This window comes from Centroberyx affinis, unplaced genomic scaffold (assembly GCF_046629955.1).
Source record: "Centroberyx affinis isolate AG114_WGS23_722 - 3 ecotype Tasmania unplaced genomic scaffold, CSIRO-AGI_Caff_v1 ptg003021l_1, whole genome shotgun sequence".
Classification (NCBI taxonomy): Eukaryota; Metazoa; Chordata; class Actinopteri; order Beryciformes; family Berycidae; genus Centroberyx; species Centroberyx affinis.
Window position 1 is genome coordinate 103,296 of NW_027281118.1, and position 20,265 is coordinate 123,560.

The 20,265-nt window shown below is 40.9% G+C and overlaps 1 protein-coding gene across 1 annotated transcript in view; it reads right to left on the minus strand.

Annotated features, from left to right (window-relative positions):
• LOC139659137 (spectrin beta chain, non-erythrocytic 4-like) overlaps positions 1 to 20,265 on the minus strand; it is a gene marked incomplete at its 5' end in the record, with an annotated part of 72,584 nt that overhangs the window by 11,623 nt on the left and 40,696 nt on the right. The window contains 10 exons of the mRNA XM_071537360.1: positions 525 to 663; positions 1,812 to 2,056; positions 3,371 to 3,505; positions 4,598 to 4,843; positions 5,123 to 5,327; positions 7,470 to 7,600; positions 8,222 to 8,500; positions 9,141 to 9,230; positions 9,693 to 9,917; positions 14,437 to 14,700. Of these exons, the coding sequence (XP_071393461.1) occupies positions 525 to 663; positions 1,812 to 2,056; positions 3,371 to 3,505; positions 4,598 to 4,843; positions 5,123 to 5,327; positions 7,470 to 7,600; positions 8,222 to 8,500; positions 9,141 to 9,230; positions 9,693 to 9,917; positions 14,437 to 14,700 (1,959 nt within the window). The remainder of the gene's footprint in view (positions 1 to 524; positions 664 to 1,811; positions 2,057 to 3,370; positions 3,506 to 4,597; positions 4,844 to 5,122; positions 5,328 to 7,469; positions 7,601 to 8,221; positions 8,501 to 9,140; positions 9,231 to 9,692; positions 9,918 to 14,436; positions 14,701 to 20,265) is intronic.

A 20,265-nucleotide genomic window follows, 5' to 3' on the forward strand; every position in this document is an offset into this window, starting at 1 on the left:
CATGGTCTTGTTTGGTGAAATTCCAAACTGGCATGTTGTGGCATAAGACATGACATTGGTAAATAATACACATCATAAATGTTTCAATTTTTACTGGTCAAGTCAGGAAATCTTGGTGAAATATTTTTTAGAACTGCTGCTGTATCAACACAAATCTCCATCACAGGGTTTTCCTCAGGGTGTGAAGTATTGATCCCAGGATGGAGAGAGCTGAGGCATATTGATGAATTTGGTTGCTATATATTTAATACAAAATTCAAGTACTTTCAAGGCCTCCATCCATCCATTTTCAAAATCTTTTAAGGCCTTATTTCATTTTTCTCAAATCCACAAACTTTCAGGTATTTCCAGGGCCTGTGGGAATCCTGCTGGTCAACAGTCAACCAGGCAAAAATTCTGTTTCATTTTCAGTACTTTCTATTTGTTGTACTCTTATCTATGTCCCGTTCATTGCTGCTGCAGTGATCCAGTTTCCCCGTGTGGATCATTAAAGATTCGTCTGGTCATCCCCATGCCCCCCTCACCTCCTCAGCAGCGGGGTTTCTGGCGGCCAGCAGCGTCTTTCCCATCTCGATGCACTCCAGGACACTGCGGCTGCGAGCCTCCACCTCGCTCTTCAGACTCTGGTGATAGTTCATCAGCACCTCCACCGAGGAAACGTCCCTGTAGGCACCGGAGAGAGACCACAGCCGCTCAGCTCACCACACAGAAACACCAAAACCTTCTGACTTGTAAACACACTGACTACCATACTATACCATACAGTACAAGCCATGTTTTTCTATCTAAGTCAAGTCAAATCAAGGTTATTTATATATAAATCCCTTCATCACAAAAGCCTGTCACAAAGGACTTTACAGAGAACAAGCCTACCTAGATCTAACTAATTAACAATCAATCCCAAAACAAAATGATGCAATACAGTATGCAAACAAGATAAAACACAAAACAAAGACACAAAACAGCAGGTTGAAAAGACATAACAGGTTCTATGGTTTCAACAGGGAGTTTTCCCCAGTAACTTGCCAGTAACTTGTGTCAGAATATCTACAATGCCCTATGCAAAATCATACCTGTTTGTTGTTGTTATGTTTATATTTTCCTTCAAAAACAATAAAAATATATATATATAAAAAAAGAAAAGACGTAACAGGCTGACCTAACCTACCTGGTCTAGCCTACCCAGCACTGCTGTAGCTATCTGAATTCATTTGTATGTTTTTATTCTTGACTATTTTATGGACTGTTTTTTCATTGTTTGTCATTGTATTTGCATTACGTTATTTCTGTTGTCATTTAGATTCAGTTATTGAGTCTAGTCATGTTTTTGCTTGTCATCTTGATTTTTTGTTTTTGGTTTTATATCTACCCTACTCAAATGTTGATCTAACCTGCACAAATGTTTTTTTTTTAATATATCATTATATTTTATCACTGAAATTCTGTGCAAACAAACTGAACTAATCATCTTACTATAATGTATGGCTTTACTCTACTTTACACCATGCATATGACCACAGCCACCTGAAGTGTGAAATTTGTTGTAATTGGCTAATTGTATATTAATTGCGAATAACAGTATTTTTTCCTGAGCCTGACAAAACTCCACCCACCCAAACTCATAGAGCCAAATCGGATCCTATTGGGTATAAATGTCAGTCTTTACTGTACATATGACCAGAAATCCACTCCCTCTGGCCCTTGTATTATCCTGTGAATACCTTCATATTCCAACCAGCTTGGTTTAATAGTGAGGTTGACACAGGTTTTGTTTTCCTCCATAAATCCTCTCCTGCAGTGCAGACAGGTACCTGGGCTTCTCTCCTGTCCCTATCTGGCAGATGATGGACTCCATCCACATGATCTGATCTCGGACCATGCCGAAGAACCTCAGCTTGTCCGTCGCCGTGGTGATCTGCACGCGGCACTCCTCGCAGGAAGTCAGCAGCTCCTTCCAGCACTGCATCACTTCGTGCTCGCGGCAGGCGATGGCTTCGGCCTTCTCCCCGGCGTACACCGTCCTCAGCTGGGCCGCGCTCTCCTGCAGCTGGCGCACCTGGCAGAGAGGGAGAGCGGGGTCACAGAAACGTTAAGCCCAACAAGGAAGGGACAGACATTTTAAAGTGTAAAGAGAGAGGGTTTGTTTTGCAAGTGACGCAAAAAAACACAGCTGCTCCGACGGACGTCAGCGCCACACAGTCAGGGCTTTGTCGCTGGAGCTGACGTGGAGCAGCTGTGGTTCTGCGTTGGTCTTCAGTACACTGTAATGTTTCTGTGGCCCAGGTGCGTGGCAGAGAGGAGATGAAGCAAAATTAAGTGCCGACTCAGAATCTAGTTTTGCTGTGAAGATTCAAACTCACAGACTCACAACGAACTAGAGATTTTGATTCTCATTAGACTTTATCGGCATGGTATTTGAGACATGTTTCCAAAGTACTGTTTTAAAATAACAATAATGATTACGAATTCATTACAAATTATTCACTTGCAGTTATAACAATATCTACAACACGAGACAGTCTGTAGAATAGAATAGAATAGAATAGAATAGAATAGAATAGAATAGAATGTTGTCTGTTGTCTTTGGGTTCACCTCTGGCACAATTAAAACAGATTAACGGAATGGTTAATCAAACTACACATTGTTACACAGACACAGACAATTAAGTCAAAGTAAATCAAACACCAACACAAAGTCCTGATGCAGCAAAGGATTCTGGTTCTCAGTTCTGCTGTGAGGAGCGTTTTTTCCTGCTCTGTATCCAGTTCCAATCGATGCGCGAAGAGACAAAAAAAAGCTAATCACCGCCGTCTTAATGATTCAAAATGATCGTCTTCAACTCCAGATCAGGCAGCTCCCAGGTATGAATGTGTGTAACTGTATTTTTGAAAAGGCCTTCTTATAATTTGCTCTTTTGTTCTAATTTGGTACTTTTTCTCAGTGTCTCATTTTAAATGTAGCCTATGTTTTTATTGCTTTTATTTCCTTATATATATGATATTGACTCATTGTAACTCATTGTAATTTCTTCACTGTAAAGCACTTTGTAGCTTTGTTTTGAAAAGTGCTATATAAATAAATTGTATTATTATTATTATTATTATCATTATAAATGTGAAGCAGGGCGTTGCTGAGAGAGAGTATGCATGTTGAGCAAACATTCCCCGGGTTAAAAATAGCTAAATCTAGTATTGAACTTGCCCACTAGGAAGCAAGTTGACTGATATTTTTGCCAGAAAAAGCTCTGCAGACCATTTCATCACTGAGGGAAGGTCTTTGTGTTTACCCAGCATGCTTCTTGAGGCCACTGAACACTGAAGCGTGAGTAATTCTGCGTGCTGTCTGAGCACAGGCGTGTCCTTGTCGTACCTGCGTGACCAGCAGCTGTATGTCGTGCTCGAAGCTGTGCATGAGTCTCTGCAGGGTGCTAGTGTTGGCAGTGCCACCCTGGCGAGCTCGCACCTCCGGCAGCCTCCGGTGTTTGTCCTCAATCTGGGCCAAAACCTGGGAAAACAAAAAAACACAGAGGAGGTTGCAATGCGTACGTGGCAGAAAGAAAGTATGTAACCTCTGTATTTTATCTGATATCTGAGCTGTAGCATCTGTGTAAATAAATGCCATGTAAATTATGCACAATAGAACCGCTTAAGATGCAGAGTAAATGTTTCAGGCAAAAGAGTGTTATTGTATCATATTGTATCTTATAAGTGAGCTCAAAACTGAGTTAAGTTGTATTCAATGCACTGGCCTTTTAGTTTGTCTGTGTATCTCTCTCTCTCTCTCTCTCTCTCTCTCTCTCTCTCTCACACACACACACACACACACACAGGGACGTAGAGTGTTGTATATCATCCACTGCTGTGTATGATGCATACTGTTCTGGCCTTGCAAACTAAATTTTTCTTTTGTAATTGTATTGTATCATATTGTATTGTATTGTATCATATTGTATTGTATTGTATCATGTTGTATAGTATTGCTTCGTATAATATAATGTAGCATATCGTATCGTATCATATCGCATTGTATCATGTCATATCGTATGTTATCATATCGTATCGTATGTTATCGTGTCGTAATGTATCGTATCGCATTGAATCATATCATGTAGCATTGTATCGTCTTGTAGTGTATAGCATCACATCATATTGTAACATACTGTATCATATCATATTATATATCATATTGTGTTGTATTGTATTGCATTGTATCATAACATTGCATTTTATGGAATCATACTGTGTTGTATCATATTGCATTGTATCGTATCATATTGGATCTTATAGTATCACACCATATTGTATCATATTGCATTGTATCGTATCATATTGGATCTTATAGTATCACACCATATTGTATCATAGTATCATATCATATTATTATTATTATATTGTATCATATAGCATTGCATTGTATCATACAGTACAGTATTGTATCATTTCATATATCATATTGTATATTATCATATCATATCATATAGCATTGCATTGTATTGTTCAGTATTGTATCATACTGTATCATTACAAAACACCAGTCTGGCTCCAGTTCAGCTATATACAGTACATACTGTATGTATCTTAGTTCTATACAACGCACCTCTCTGCAGTCGGAGAAGAACTTGTGCAGCTGGTGTGAGGCGGCCAGCATCTGCGCCCGGGTCTCCATGAGCTCCAGCAGGTCGGCCCAGGCCTCGTTCACCCCGTCCTTCCACTCGGCGATGGTGGCGGCCTCGGCGTGGCCGTAGTCGATGAGCTCGTCCACCATCTGGTTGACGGCCGTCACCCGCTCCTGACCCACGCTGCCCGTCTCCGACGCAAACTCCGTGAACTTCTCCTGCAGGACCTGGAGGCGGGGTGGGGGTGGGGGTGAGGGGGGGGGGGGGGGGGGGGTGGAGGTGAGGAGGGAGAGAAAATTAGAGAGGAAAAGAAAATATGTTGCCAATTTAATTTAGCTTTATCTCATGGAGATATTTAATGTGATAATGATTTATTAATACTAAAATGCTACACGCAGCACCTTTAATTCCTGAGTTATCCTGACTGAACCGCTATAACCGAGCAGTGACCTATACAAGTGTTTCTAAATCACGTATCCGTCCGCGCTGACTCATCTGTTACTCACGGTGACGTGCTCGTAGTCTTGGCCCAGCTCGGGTGAGCTGGCCACCACCTCCCTCTGAGCGATCCACTGCTCCAGCTCGTCCACCTCCCTGTTGAGCTGGTAGAGCCAGTACTGCTGCTCCAGGCGGCTCTTCCTCTCCTCCACCAGGTCCTTCAGAGACACGTACAGGCGGTCGATCTGCGACTGGCGCTTACTGATCTGCTCGCTGTGGGGAGAGAGAGAGGAGAGAGAGGAGAGAGAGGAGAGAGAGGGGGAAGTGTGTCAGGCCACATACTGAAAAACAGACGAGAGTTTAGCATTCACCCTCAGTCCTTTCTGACAGGGAAATAGGTTTCAGAAGCACAAATTGATGAAAAATGATTATGTGATTATGTGATGTGGACACGAATCATGTGAAGATTATGTTCCTAGAATTTCCCCCCCACGAATTGGACACGCCATTTCAGTTAAAGGTTGACTAACCTTTAACTTTAAGTCTAGGCAACTAAAGCACCTTTGGTTAAAGGTCCCATATTCTCCACGTTCCAGTGTTCATTTCGTGTCTTGAGGTCCATTCAAAGCTGTGTGTGTGGTGTCATGTACAAAAAACACTCTCAATCCATTTTTACACGTTCATTTTCCAGCATCTCTCTGAGCCTTACCAAGAACAGGCTGTTTCTGTCGCTGTGTCTTTAAGGCTCATTAATATTAACGACCCCTCTGTTCTGATTGGTTAACCATTTCAAGAGCGTAACGTGAGACAGCACGGCCCGGCAGCTACAGGTAGGGAAAACTCTCCGGTTAATAAACAATCACAACCGCTCAACCGCTTTGAAAAAAACACTTTGTTAGTCTATTATTTCTTACAGAAATGATAATGAGCGAACCTTTGTGACGCCACAAAGTTACGGAAGTCCAAACGGCTCGTTTAGAGGCTCGCTTTTCTAATATGGATTGTGTGGATTTAGTTGGTGACCGTGTGTTTTGATAGTTTCACCATGTTTAGATAGACCATCCAACTCCTTTATAATCACAGAGGCAAGGGAAATCCTGTTTTACACCATATGGGACCTTTAAGGTTAGGGAAATGCTTTGGTCATGGTTAAAATATAAAAAACACTTGATATGATAGAAATCTTCTTAGTATAACTTGAGAATCGAACCTGGGTCGTCAGAGTAGGAGGCAAATGTTTACACCCATCCATCACCCCGACCATAACACCTTTACTTTCCACTGCTCTATTTCAATGTCACACTACTTCCTGCTTATCTCCTTCACGTAATCCTCATATGGTGGGAACACATATTTCTCTCACTTTTCATGCACAGAGTTCGTATTTGCATTTTAAGGCTTTGTTCTTATTTCATGAAATTTCAGGAGACCAGGTTGGAGAAAGGATGCACTTTGGAGGCACTTTGTTGGAAACCACCACATACAATCTCAATGGATTGACACATCTTGAATAATCAATATGGAGCTTTCTGTGGCTCGGCTGCACGCTGTGAAGGAGGAAACTATTCTGTCTTTGGCAAGCGCCTTAAGGGTTTTCCTGATGAGTATAACATCAAATATGTTTATGTAGAGTGTTGTTTACTGTCATCTTTCATTTTAAAAATTTGAAACGTTATTCCTGTATTCCGGTATTCCGGTATTATGAGGTTTTGGCACATGGCCGTCGTCAGGGTTCGTCAAAAACACCAAACAACAAACGACACTCCCTGATGAAGACCACATGCCGAAATGTGTTGGTTTTTAATGATAAATCTTTGTTCTCAGTACTGCAAGTGTTGCTCTTCCCCATCTTTCATTTCCCATACATTTACTTTGTATTAAACAAACGCCTGGCTCTTTTCTTTTGTGAAACAACAGTTGAGTCTCCAAATTCCTTCTCGTCTGGTCAAATAACCAGCAAGATGTTTGCGAGTTTGTGTGTGCATGTGTGCAGCTATTTAACTGTAGATGAGAAAAATTAGCACCACTGCATTTGCAACAACAATTTATCGGCTGATCTGAGAGCTGCACAAATCTACATCAGGGAGCTGTCTGATATTTTTGGGAATAGATAATCAGGCATTGCACACTGTATGTTAATACATGTCTGTGATCATTATCTCCAATGAGAAGCACGCAAGAGTAACTGCACATCTGTGATTGGACACACTACAAACTACGTTCATTTAACAAAACAGCATATTTTCATGGATAGTTATGACAATGATCTCCCGCATTGTTATACTTTTGTCATATTTTTGTCATTAAGAGAATGAATAGAATGAAATGAATGTCGTCCTGGTGCAGAAATCAGGAGCATTTTCGTCATTAATTTTGTGACACTAACACTACATGTGTGTGTGTTTACTTCCTCACCAGTCTGGATGCCCCATCTCCAGCAGCTGTCTGCACTGCTGCGACAGCAGGCCGATGGTCTCGGCGTAATCCTCGATGGTCTGCTCCAGGACCAAGTGCTTCTTCAGCAGCTGCAGCGTGCTCGGCTCGTCCTGATGGGACGAGGACAAGGCAGAGGAAGAGTTTCGCTTTAAAAATAATAACACTCTCTGGTCTCACATACACACAAATGCCCAATCCTGTTTCTATACACAAGCAGTGAACAGACGTTTTTAAATTGAAGGTCCAACTGAATGAGATGAAATTCTTACAGCATTACTGATGATGTCAGATGAAAACTTTGTGTTTCCTAAAAGTCAGTTTTTCTAGAATAAGTCAAACTATGCAACGACTTCTGACTGGGTTTCTCTCCTTCCACCATCTTCTGCCAGAAACTCTGAAAGCTTTAGCTCTGTTTGCTCTGGAAGAACAGAACCTCTTCCTGTTTTGGGCCGTAAAGCGATCCAGCAGATTTCCCTCCAGATCCACCAGGTGGAGAAACAATGGAGGATGCAGAGTAGAGGCTGATAGAGGCTGACAGGCTGACCACTGATGTTCTGGTTTGTTTACGGTAATTACAATAATCTCACAAAATTAATGTGATAATGATTTATTGATTTAAAAATGCTACATATAGCATCTTTTCAATTCAGTGAATAATGACTAATTTGTTACTTTTCTTGAGTAACAAGCCCAACAGTGACTGTCAGACTAACACACACACACACACACACCTTGCCCTTCTCTTCGTTCATCATGTGCAGCTCCTGCTCGCTGAGCCAGGCCTCCACCTCGGCCGTGTCGAAGTAGTACTGCTGGGCCTGGTACATGGCGTCCAGGACCAGCTGCCTCCTCTCCGTCTCGGCCCACAGCAGAGCCCACAGCTGGGCCAGCTGGTCCTGTCCCGCCCGGACGCAGTCCGCTTCGGGGCTGCGGATGGAGGCGATGATCCCCGCCCGCTCCAGGACGTCCTCTATCCTGCTCCTGTGGCCCTGCAGCTCCCTCTGCAGGGTCTGCAGGAGAATAGGAGGAGAGGAGAGACCGTGTTGAGTCTTTTCTATGTTGTTTGAAAGATGAGAACGATACAGAGATTTACTGATTTACTGGAGAATTCTCTCTTCTCTTGCCTATGGACATTTCCTCCTACGCACCTGTCTACAAGAAACTGAAGGTGTGCATGAGCCTCTACAGTCAAGATTTACTGGAGTAAAAGGAGGAAAGGGGATTTACTGCTATTAAATCCACAATCCAAAATGTATTTACTCCATATAAATATGAGATATTACACAGAATTTGAGTTAGAATTAAGTCAATCACTTTCACCATTGAAGTGATGATTTCAGTTCAAACCAGTAGTTGGGCAAAAGTGTTTCAACAGGGGGCACCAAACTTCAATAGTAACAATAATAATATTACATGTTATTTGCATAGCACTTTTCAGGGTACTCAAAGACACTTCACAGAAAAAAAATAAGTACAATTTAATATTAAACTGAAAGAAAATGGAGGCGACCAAGAGAGAAAATAATATATTAAAGGCTACTGGTGAAGAACAGGTGAGTATTGAGAGCTTTTTTGAAACCTGATAGTGAAGGAGAGTCTGAATCGTTGTTCAGTTGTTTTGGGTCAGAACCGACTGGTCTGCCTCCCTACCTGGTTCTTCTTCATGAGCTGCTGGACGGCCTGCAGGCTGGAGCCGTGCTCCTGACAGGTGGCCATGGGGAGGCGCTCCTGCACCCACAGCTACAACCACAACACACACACACACAGCAGGGGAGTTAGAATGTGTGTGTGTGTGTGTGTGTGTGTGAGACAGAGAAAGACAGGGAAAAAAAGAGTGTGCATGTCTGTCTGTGTGTGTTTGTTTGTCTGTGTGTGTGTGTGTGTGTGTGACAGAAAGAGAGAGAATGTTTGTGACAGTGTGAGCATGTCTGAGACCTGTGGGTGTGCTGTATGTGTGTGTGTGTGTGTGTGTGTGTGTGACTGTGTGTGTGTATGTGTATGTGTGTGTGTGTGTGACCTGCATGTGACTTAAAGCAGGTGTATTCACGTATAATACATGTTTACGTGTGTATGCATGTATATGAGACTTTCTGTCTATGTGTGTATGTATGCGTGTGAGTGTGTACATGTCTGTGGGTGTGTGTGCATCTCTATGTATGTGTGTATGTGTGTGTGTGTGTGTGTGTCGGCTGTCCTACTCACGATCTCGTCCTCCAGGTCCCGCCCCACCTGGTGAACCTCTTTGGACGCCAGCAGGATGCGCCGCCTCTCCTTCAGCGGCTCGATCAGACGCACCATCCTGGTCTCCACGGCGGCCTGTCGCTCGGCAACCGTCTCCTTCACCTGCCCCTGCTGGGGCATGGAGGCCGCCTGCACCTGGAGGTCCCCCACCTCCTTATACCACTCCTCCATCTGGCACTCCATGGTCTGGGGGGAGGAGGAGGAGGAGGTAGAGGAGGAGGGAGTAATCAAAAAAGAGGGAGGGATGTAGGTTAGGAGAGGAGGGTTGAGGCAGGTGAGAGAGGAAGAGAGCAGGTAGTAAATTGGGTGGAGGTGAGTGAAGAATGGTTTCCCACGGAAGAGAAGAAGAAGATGGGATGAGTGAGACGGGGAGAGGATGATAGAAATGCAGAAATGAGTAGTTTGTCATTGCTGATTTGATTACAGCTCATACAAATGTAGGGAGAGAGTGAACTTGTTGTCCTGAGCGGCTGAACTGAGGAGGAATGTGTGTTTATATTGGAGCAGCCGCTTTCATATTAGAGGAAAAGTTTGAAGTTCAGGGTATCTGCAGGTTTTAGAGAGCTGAATTTAAGACTACCTTTTTTTTTTTTTTTTTAATGCTACCTGGAATTGGATTTAAGACAAACTCAAAAACCAAAATAAAGAACCAAACATTGGTCAAAAACATAAAAACATATAATAGCTGATGAAAGTTCTGAAACTATAAATGAGCAGTATAACAAAAAGGACACTAGGAAATTAAACGTTTAGGGACAGGATGCCCAAGTGTGTTCATTAAAGCAGATGTGATGTTTAGCATATTGTATTAACACTGTGGATATGATTCAAGCTTCCTGCGATCAACTATAAGTGCAAGTTATGAAATACAACATAAGAAAATAAAACACACTACTACCAGCTAAAGGCCTTATATTTAAATAATTTTAAATGGTTTCAGACGTTTTAAGGACCTACAGATACCCTGAAGTTGTAGCTTTAGTCTATTTAACTCCACATTGTAGTATTGAGGTTGTATAGGTTGGCTTACATGTGGAGAGAAAGCACTAAGCAGGAGTTTCACATCCAAATCAAACACATGCTTTTACATTTCGATGTAGAAAAGTGGAACAGTAGCTGGCCTGCCATGATGATGGCTATGTTGACTCAAACATTTTTGGCTGCTGTAAAAAATGATAAAAACGGAAAATTTTGCTAGCAAGCGCTAACAGGCATTTAGATAGACAGGTAGCAATGCTAGCCAATTAGATGCGATCTGCAAATACCTGGATGGGTTAGTGTCTTATTTAAAAAGTTAACAATGTACAAACTATACTTATTTTTCACATATTGTACACACACAATAAAAAGGTCAGTCATAGTTTGTGGTGTGTCCAAAAAGAGAAGGTGACTCCCAGCCACTGTATCACTAGAGAGAAACATGCATTTTCTTTTAATTGGTCAAATATCTGCTGCTGTTGAGTTAGTTACCATTTTAAAGGTACAACGATCACAAGAGAAATAAATCATGACTTTTCTTGTGTTGAGCAGATATTTTAGAATTCTATAATCGACTTTGAGGTAGCCGATATTGACGGTTGATCAAAGAAATTCAGTCGATCACTCAATCAATGACGGACAGAAAACAGAGAGGAAACATGAACCGAAAGAGCGAAAGAACAACAGTTGAAAGACATGAAGTGTAGTGAAGCTTACTGTACCCCTTGCCAGGATGGATGCTGGGTAGTGGAGTTTGGTTTGGAGTTAGGATGGTGTGGTAAAGCAGTGCTAATGGCGGCCTGTTAAAGGAAGCTGTAAGCGGCATGCTGTGGGAGAGGAGAATGAGAGATGTCTGGTGAAAGGATGAAGTAATGAAAGGATGTATCTGAACGCCAGCCGGAGGTTTGGTGTGCGATGGATCCGACTCCTCCAATGGACAGACATTGGAGTGCAAGTGAAGAGTTGCATCCCAAAATGACAAGTCAATGACAAAACGTTTACTAGCATGAAATTAAAACCGATGGACTATTATTTATGGAATGTTATGTAAGTTATCGGCTAGCTTAAAGGAACACACCACAGAATTTGAATGGATAGAACAGTCATTTCCATTCAAATCAACGGTTGGAGCGGCGGCCATTTTTAGGTGAACCATTGGGCTAGCTTCTGTATAAACCAACTTATATCACTCTCACTGAGCTGAGAGGTTTCACTGCAAGAACCAAAGCAGCTTCTCTGTCTCCTTGCTGCCATGGATTGCTAACATGCTAATGTTGACTAACATTAGCATGTTAGCATTAGAGAGAGAAGTACAGTCTGTGATAAAGCTAACGTTAGCCTCGTCGCTAACGTTAGCTTTCAGTTGAGTTTTGACAGTTTGCTAACGGACTCATCTGCTCAGTTCTCAAGCAAGTGTGATGCACTTTATAGCCTTAAGCCCAGGGGCCAGTTGCATAAAGATAGACCCGGTCTTAGACTTAAATGTGACTTTAAGTAAAACTTGCTATAGACATTTATATTTACCTGTTCCTACTACTTCTTGGTTGTTGTAGATCTCTAATGGGTTGTTTCTGTCTCTAAAGACTCGCTGTCTTCTTCAGACTCTTTCCAAAAACCAAAGATTTACCATCTTGTATGAAACGGCTTCAGTATTTAAACTTCCCACTCTGACAGTTAGGCCGACTCGTTGCCATAACAACAAAGTTCTTAACTCAAGATTAGCCAGGGGGAAGGTGGCTAACAATCCTACCTCAAAATAAGTCAGTTGTAATATTTAAGTAACAGACAGTCTTAATTAGACTAGTCATAAACTAGCTTTATGCAACTGGCCCCAGACTTGCATTGTCACCATAGCAACTAACCCTTAAAATTCCATAATCACTATTTTTATGCTGTACTATAAAATTAGCATAACGAACAGTGGGAGGATCATTCTATCCATTCAGGTTCTGTGGAATACACAAACTTTTTGGCTAAAAAGCTGCTTTTTTTCATCATGTGTATGAGGAGAAGATTGGTAGCAGTTTCACCTCTGACTGTGTGTTCACACTGTGAGCAACATAATCAACAAGTCAGTGGAAGTCCATTCATTTCCATTTACTTTATATTTATATTTATTAATATTTTTATCGACATTTATATGAGTTGAGCGCCCAGGGGAACTCAGCTGATGTGTGGACGATTCCTCGTTTCCCTACCGATGTGATTTTGTTTCATGAACAATAGTTTCTGTGCAAAATGGACAAGAAGAAGTTGATTCCAGCCATTCAGAGCTTCCCAGTTCTCTACAACTTTTACTGGAAACACTACAAGAATAAAAGTCTAAAAAACGATGCTTGGGGAACGGTTACATCTATTGTTGGGGCCACTGAAAATCTCTGAGGTAATTTGATTGATTTTTATCGATACATTTAACTCATCAAAACAATGTAACGTTATGGAAGGCAATACCAGTGGGTAGTGAAAAATATAAACACATAGCTTGTTTTTCTTGATCAAAGCTTGGACACACATAGAAGGAACTGCTACCAATCCTCTAGTCACACAGCAGTTAGTTGATCAAAGAGCATATTTGCCGCAGTCTGTGTATTCTTCAGTATAAACAATAGTAACATTCTACAGGGTGTTGGCATCTGCATCTTAAAAGATACAGCTCGATAAATTTCAAGTAACAGTATTTTTAGAAGGCATACGTAGCATCTTGGAGTGAAACCCTTCAAATAAAGCTGACTGGGGATGGCACGAATGCAAATGGCTCACAGTGTTTCCAGCAACCATTAACACAAATCAAAAATTAATGTCTGCGTGGCAATAAAAGCTCCGGCCTGCAGGAGCCCGACTTCGCCTGAAATGAGATGAAAAGCCGAACTGAAAGCGTTCCAGGCACACAGTGAGAAATGTTGTCGTTAGTCATTTTCAAACATGATGTTTTGTTAAAATATTAATGAGATGATACCATTATTGTGTGGCAGTGATAATGTAAACAATGACTCATTCTTAAATGGCTTAACATGTAGAGAACGCAGCAGAGCGGCAGCACAGCTCATAAGCAGGACTGCAGTTTCACATTCACAGTTAACAAAAAAACAAGTAGAAAAACATAAGAACTAGTAAAGATTAAAGGTTATGTTTCCCCTTTATAAATAAAACAGTAGTGAGCCACTACAAAAATAAAATTACCAGCTATACGAGCAAAAATGCTAAATTAAAATAACAATCTCAATACAATCTGGTAAATGAAAATCGTGAAATTGTGAAATCATGGCTTTTAACATTAAATATGCAAGTAAGAGCAGTTTTCATACTGCAACTATCACTATAATAAAACTCTGAGACTAAATGAGGGACAGAAGAATACTAAAAAAAATAGAGGAATAGAGGAAACAGAGGCACATGTCATTTCTCGGGCTGCTTGTTGGACTAATATGAATAAAGGCCAGTAGACAGAACAGCATGAGGGAGAAGCAAGTCTGCAGAACCATTTTAGTGACATATACCCCCAAAAAGGCATTTTATTTTACCTAGAAAACTGAAAAAAGGTATAAAATGGGCATTATTTTTATAGATCATGCTCCTAAATTTCTTTCCTGTAGTCCTGAATTCTGAGATTATTTTATATCTTGGAGAAAATATTCTTGCAGTGCAGAAGAGACAGAGCGACAGGCATGTGAGTAAATAACGGTTGAAAGAAAGAAAGAAAGTTGAATGAAAATCATGTAGTTTTCACCTGTAGTTTTTTGAGCTGCTTGTTAACGGAGGTGAGGTCCTGCCCCTGGTCCACGTAGGCCAGCTGCCCCTCCAGCTGGCCCAGCCTCTGGTCCAGGCTGCTGTAGCTCTGCACCAGCAGGTCGGCCTTGTTGGCCTCGAAGAGCTGGCGGGCTTTGGCCTGGGTGGTGCTCTCCAGGTCCTGCCAGCACTCCCTGATCTCCCCCAGCTTCCTCCGGACCACCGGGCTCAGCTCCGGCTTCTCCTGGATCAGCTGCTGGCCCTCCTGGGGGGGACAGGCGGAGAGGTGAGAAAGAGGTAAGACTTCTCATATCTTCAATGAAAGAGATGAAGTGAAGGCATTAAACCCGGTAGGAAACAGTTCAACATGTAATCTCCCACATAACATACTGTGTTACAAGCTGGTCACAAGCAAGCATGACATCGCTGAAACCAATTGAGTCCCTTTACAAACAGACACTAAAAACACTTGACCAAAAGGCCAATAGCTATCACCATTACCATATAGTACAAAAGTACAATTTATTTAATTTTGATAGTTTTAAACATTTTGCCTCATCTTTAAGCTCTTACATGGGCTTGCACCTCCCCCGATGAGTCGGTTTATAAATCAGAAGGATAATAGTGGCAGGGCAACAAGGGAAACTACCAGAGGGGACTGTGTCGTAAAATACAGACGTAGCAAGTTTGGGCAAACAGTCTTCTCAGTCAGAGCCTCCCACTACTGGAATAGTCTTCCTATTGAATTAAGAGAGAGCACTAATTACCTAACATTTAAACATAAACTTAAGAGATGGCTTAAAGCAAACCAAACCTGTAATCACGAGTAATCATACTACCTCATCTCTGGCACTGCCTTTACATACACTCATTGTTTTTACATACTTTTGTAATGTATTTATGTATTGTATTGTATTGTATTGTATTGTATTGTACTGTGTCATACTGTACTGCTTGCTGAAGCATTGTATTGATAACATTAGGCCACTAATTTGTAATAACCTGCCCAGGGACTACAGATGAAAATTAGCTCATTAGCTAACTCTGGCACATTTACATTGATGTGGAAACTGAAATGTTGATTAATGTGCACTGTCCCTGGTAAATAAATAAATAAAATAAACCAAGAGAGCAGATAGTTAAAGAGATGCTGAGTAGAGCAGGGGACAGTAAAAGAAGAGGATGGCAAAAGATTATTAAAAAAATAATACAAGTTTTGGTAAAATATCGCATTTGGGGGGAAATATTGAAAACAGAAGCTTCCTAATGTCCCGCCATAATCATCATGATATATTAAACATAACCAGTTATGCTAATAAGGTCATTAAGTAAGCTAATTAATGCATCAATTAGCAAATATTTGTGTTCAACACACTTTGTCTTCACATAACTCATGTGCAGTATTAATATGAACTCCATATCCTAAAGCATTAAGGAGGTTATTGTAGGTTCAAGAAAAACTGTTTTTCCTCATTAATATGCAAATGTATGCAGCAAGGTGCTCCAAAATCTAATGTGATCATCCTGCTCTATAGGGGGAACCTGTGCTGTTGGATATATTGAAGATAACCACAGAAATTCAAATATGGCAAAAACCAAATCTAACATTCAAAGGGCTCTTGCCCTTTAAAAAAAAATAAAAAAAAATAATAATGTTTAGCCCTTTTCCATAATAATACAATGATAAGGAATGCAAAGGCTTTGGCAGCATACTGCATCAACACAAACCCTGGTTCATATTTTTGCCTAAGACACACACACACACACACACACACACACACACACATACACACAAACTCATGTGTGCCGATCAGAAGCGAGTATTATTCATCCAGGTCCATAAATATTGTATGGAATGTCTTGTGAACAAAAGTAAGAGATAACATATCACATTTACACTGTAAACAGATGTGTAGATGAGAGGCAGAACGTAACAGAAAATAGAGAAGCCCTTATTGCATTTCACTCTGTTCACTATTTATTTGTCGAGTTGTCAAATATATACGGGTGAGCGTGACTTCTGTCCCCTGTGGGCCACCGTACGGCTGATCTGTGGCAGGCTGTGACCGCACGATTCTTCCCAGTGCATTCTGGGTGAGAGAAAACGGAGCGGATTTTGATCAGAAAACAAGCGAGTCCGCAGCCTGAAGCAGCAAGAGGAAACAGCAGGAGAGGAAAATGCCGACACAAACACAAACCACTGCATCAACAAAAAAAACAAAAAAACAACACAACCGATATGGTAAAAAACCTAAAAATGGGCCGCTGGGGGACAGAGAGGGAAACACAACACCTTCCTCTTCTGTAAGGCCTGCCGCCAGTTTCTAGTAGTGGGAAAGAAGTGTGGGATGTTTGGTACATTATGATTTAAAATAAAACAAATCTCAGTGGTATAAATTCATTGTTTATTTTGCCAATATGCACTGAAAATCTATATTTCATAGTTTAAGTGATGTTGAACTTTGGTAGTATCTTGGGTTGTGTCTCTTCCTCCATGATAAAACCCCAAAATCAGTGATTCTGTGATCTGTTGCTCCGGTAGAGGAGACTGGAGAATTGTGTTTTTTTTCTCTCTCTCCATTCACTGCCATTGTATGGAGGAACAGTCTAAAAATCACACTTCTAGCACATAAATGAACGAGAACAAAGCAGATTCTGACAATATATAAAGAAACTAGTCATTCTGCTGAATTCTTTTTAAGTGAATTGCTTTATTTATGTTTATTAAACCGAAATCCTGTCGGAGGAAACTTATGCCGATGGAATGAAGAAAATAGTACGTTTACCAATAATTGTAAATAGGCGAAAAAAGGTGGGAGACAGAACTTTGACAAAGCAGATTCTGACAATATATTATAAAAAACGAGTCTCTCTGTTTTCAACATCACTTCAACATCAAGTTCAACATCACTTTCAGTGTAATTGCCTCCGAAAAGGTCAGAAATGACCCTAAAAATCAGATCAAGGAGACGAAAAATGCCCTCTGAAACTGAATGCCCTCGTACCCCGGCGTACATACACAGACATGCAGACATATAAAAAATGTTTGCAAGGACACACACACACACACACACACACACACACACAGAGAAACACACACACACACAGAAACACACACACACAGAGGAACACACACACACACACACACACACACTCTTTTAGAGGTCAGGCTCTGTGTAGCCAGGTCTTAGCGCTCTACCCCACATCTCATATATCTGCACAAAGGCAACAAGAAGGTAAAGTCTGCACATCAACAGCCCCGACCAGGTGCTTAATTTAGAAGGTGAGACAAATAAATTTAAATAAAAATATGTATTCATGATGAATATATGCTTGAAAAAAAAAACAGTCGAGGTTGAAGCGTTGCTGAATAAACCGCTGAGGAAGCAGAAATCCAGAGTAGCTTTTCTCTATTTCACTGCATCCACAAACACAGCAAAACTCAATCTGGCGCTGGATCTTATGTTGGGGGAATAAGACAATTATGAACAGACACTGTGGAACTGGGTTAGGAGGTAGTGCCGCTGGTGTGTGTGTGCGTGTGTGTGTGTGTGTGTGTGTGTAAAGAGATTAAACCTCGGCGTATTTAAATGCCACCTAAATTACCTCTCCATCCCCTCCCCCCACTCTCTCTTCACCCTTCCCTCTCTTTCTTTTCATATTTCTGCCCCCTTTTGTACCCCATCCAATTCTGAGCCCCCCATACACACACACACACACACACACACACACAAACACACACACACACACCATTCCTTATGTACACCTGCTCCCTCCCTCCTCTTTCTCCATGTAGCCTCCCCCACAATGAAAACACAGACCTACCCCCATCCAATTGTAATTCATCCTCAGTCAGAGCCTGTGTGTGTGTATGTGTGTGTATGAGAAACTGTGTGTGTGAGAGAGACAGAAAGAAAGAAAGAAAGAAAGAAAGAAAGAGAAAGAAATAAAGAAAGAAAGAAAAATTATTTGATGGCCTCTGTACCTCTGGGTCATGGTGACAGTTGAGGGCTTTTTACATTTTACCAAGACCAATGATTTGTTACTTTACTTTGTTACTGATGTCAAAATGTAACTAGTTACGTTGCAAAGTTACTCTTTATTAAAAGTAACTTGTTAATTTACTTTTGCAAGAATAGCGATCCGTTATTGATCCGTTTTTCTACCTTTGCACTATCAAAAATTAAACAATATGAAACAAAAAATAAAAAGTGACATTTTAATTGTAAAAATTAACTAATAACAGATTACCAAATTTGAAAAATAATAATAAAAAAATAAAAAATAAAAAAATTAACATGTGAAGTTACTAGTCACCATAAAAAAGTAATCTGAGTACTCTAAAGTGTTTCCCCCAAACGTTGTACCAACATTTGTCTCACCAGCTGGGGTCTGGTAAACAAAAAAAAAAGACCTGCCAAGAATAATTTTTACCTGCGAAAATAATTCATATACTGTTCATTTTTGTCACTATACCCACTTTGAGTGCTATTTTGTATATAGAATCAGATGCTGTGTGTTCGATTAAAACTTGCTCACTCACTTATCCAGTGGATGAAGTTTATAATTCATCATGAAGTGTAACAGAATTAAATTTGAAGCTGAACGTACAGAAAGTTTACAGAACTTTACCGATTTATCAGCCAGAGACAAATTTTACCGTCATTCTGGTGCATTCAGACATTTCACCAAGACTGTAAAATAACTCGAGCGATGAGTCACCATCCACAGAGGAAAACATCCCACTCGGCCATGATGGGATCAAACCTTAGAGACACCGAGCCGGCCGAGGCAGCAGCAGCCGCAGAGAGGTTGTCGGTTCAAATCCCTCGACCGGCTGGGGGACTGTGGGAGAGGAACCTGAGGGGCTCCCAGGTGTGACTGTGTGTAACTGAATATGAAGCAGGGCGTCGCTGGGGAAGAGCAAGCTGCTCAGACAATAAATAAACAAAAGCTAAGACTAAAAAAAAAAAAAAATTGTAAGATAATAAGAAAGATCAGCGGTTTAAATTAGGGGAAAACCTGCAGGGAAAGTGAGCAAGAAATATTCTCCCTTCCTGCTGAGTTGCAAGATGGAAGGAACTAATTACATTTACTCACGTTACAGTAATTGAGTAGCTTTTTTGAGTATTTTTTCAAGTCTTTTTTTTTTTTTTTTGCTTAAGTAAGTTTTTACTGAAGTATTGTGCTTAGCTACATTTTAAATCCCATCCATTACAGAGGACAGATTTTGTTTCTCCATCAGCAGCAGAAACTGGAGAAACGTCCAAATTGACAAACTATGGAGCGATTCACAGTGAAAGATCAGTCAGCAAGGAAGAGAAGAGAAATCTGGCTTTACTTTGTTTGCGCACTTTATTTTGAAATTTCTTATTTTTCCAGTTAAAAGAATCTAGTTTGAACTCTGACCTCTCTCCTGTTAGAATCACAGGGAAAAAATCACAGCTAACAACGTTCTCTTTTCTAAAAAGGAACTCAGGAACTTTTACTCTGAGGACCTTTTAAATGAGACACTTTTACTTTTACTTCAGTAGATTTTCAGGACAGTACTTTTACTTACTTAAGTAAAACATCAGCAGAGTAACAGTACTTCTACTTGAGTAGGACATTCTAGTAATCTTTCCACCCCTGCTGAGTTGTAAGTAAAGTGGTAATCCCCAAAGATACTTTTTTTTGTTTATTTATTTTGTCTCAATTTTTGTTGCTCGGTGTTCATCGCTGTGGTGTTTCTGCACTGCACTTCCCAGAGATCACCTGTCAATCAAACAGTGTGGGCGGAGCTTGGATTTTCGGTTGATGAAGTTTCTCTTTTCAGTTACAAAATGCTTTA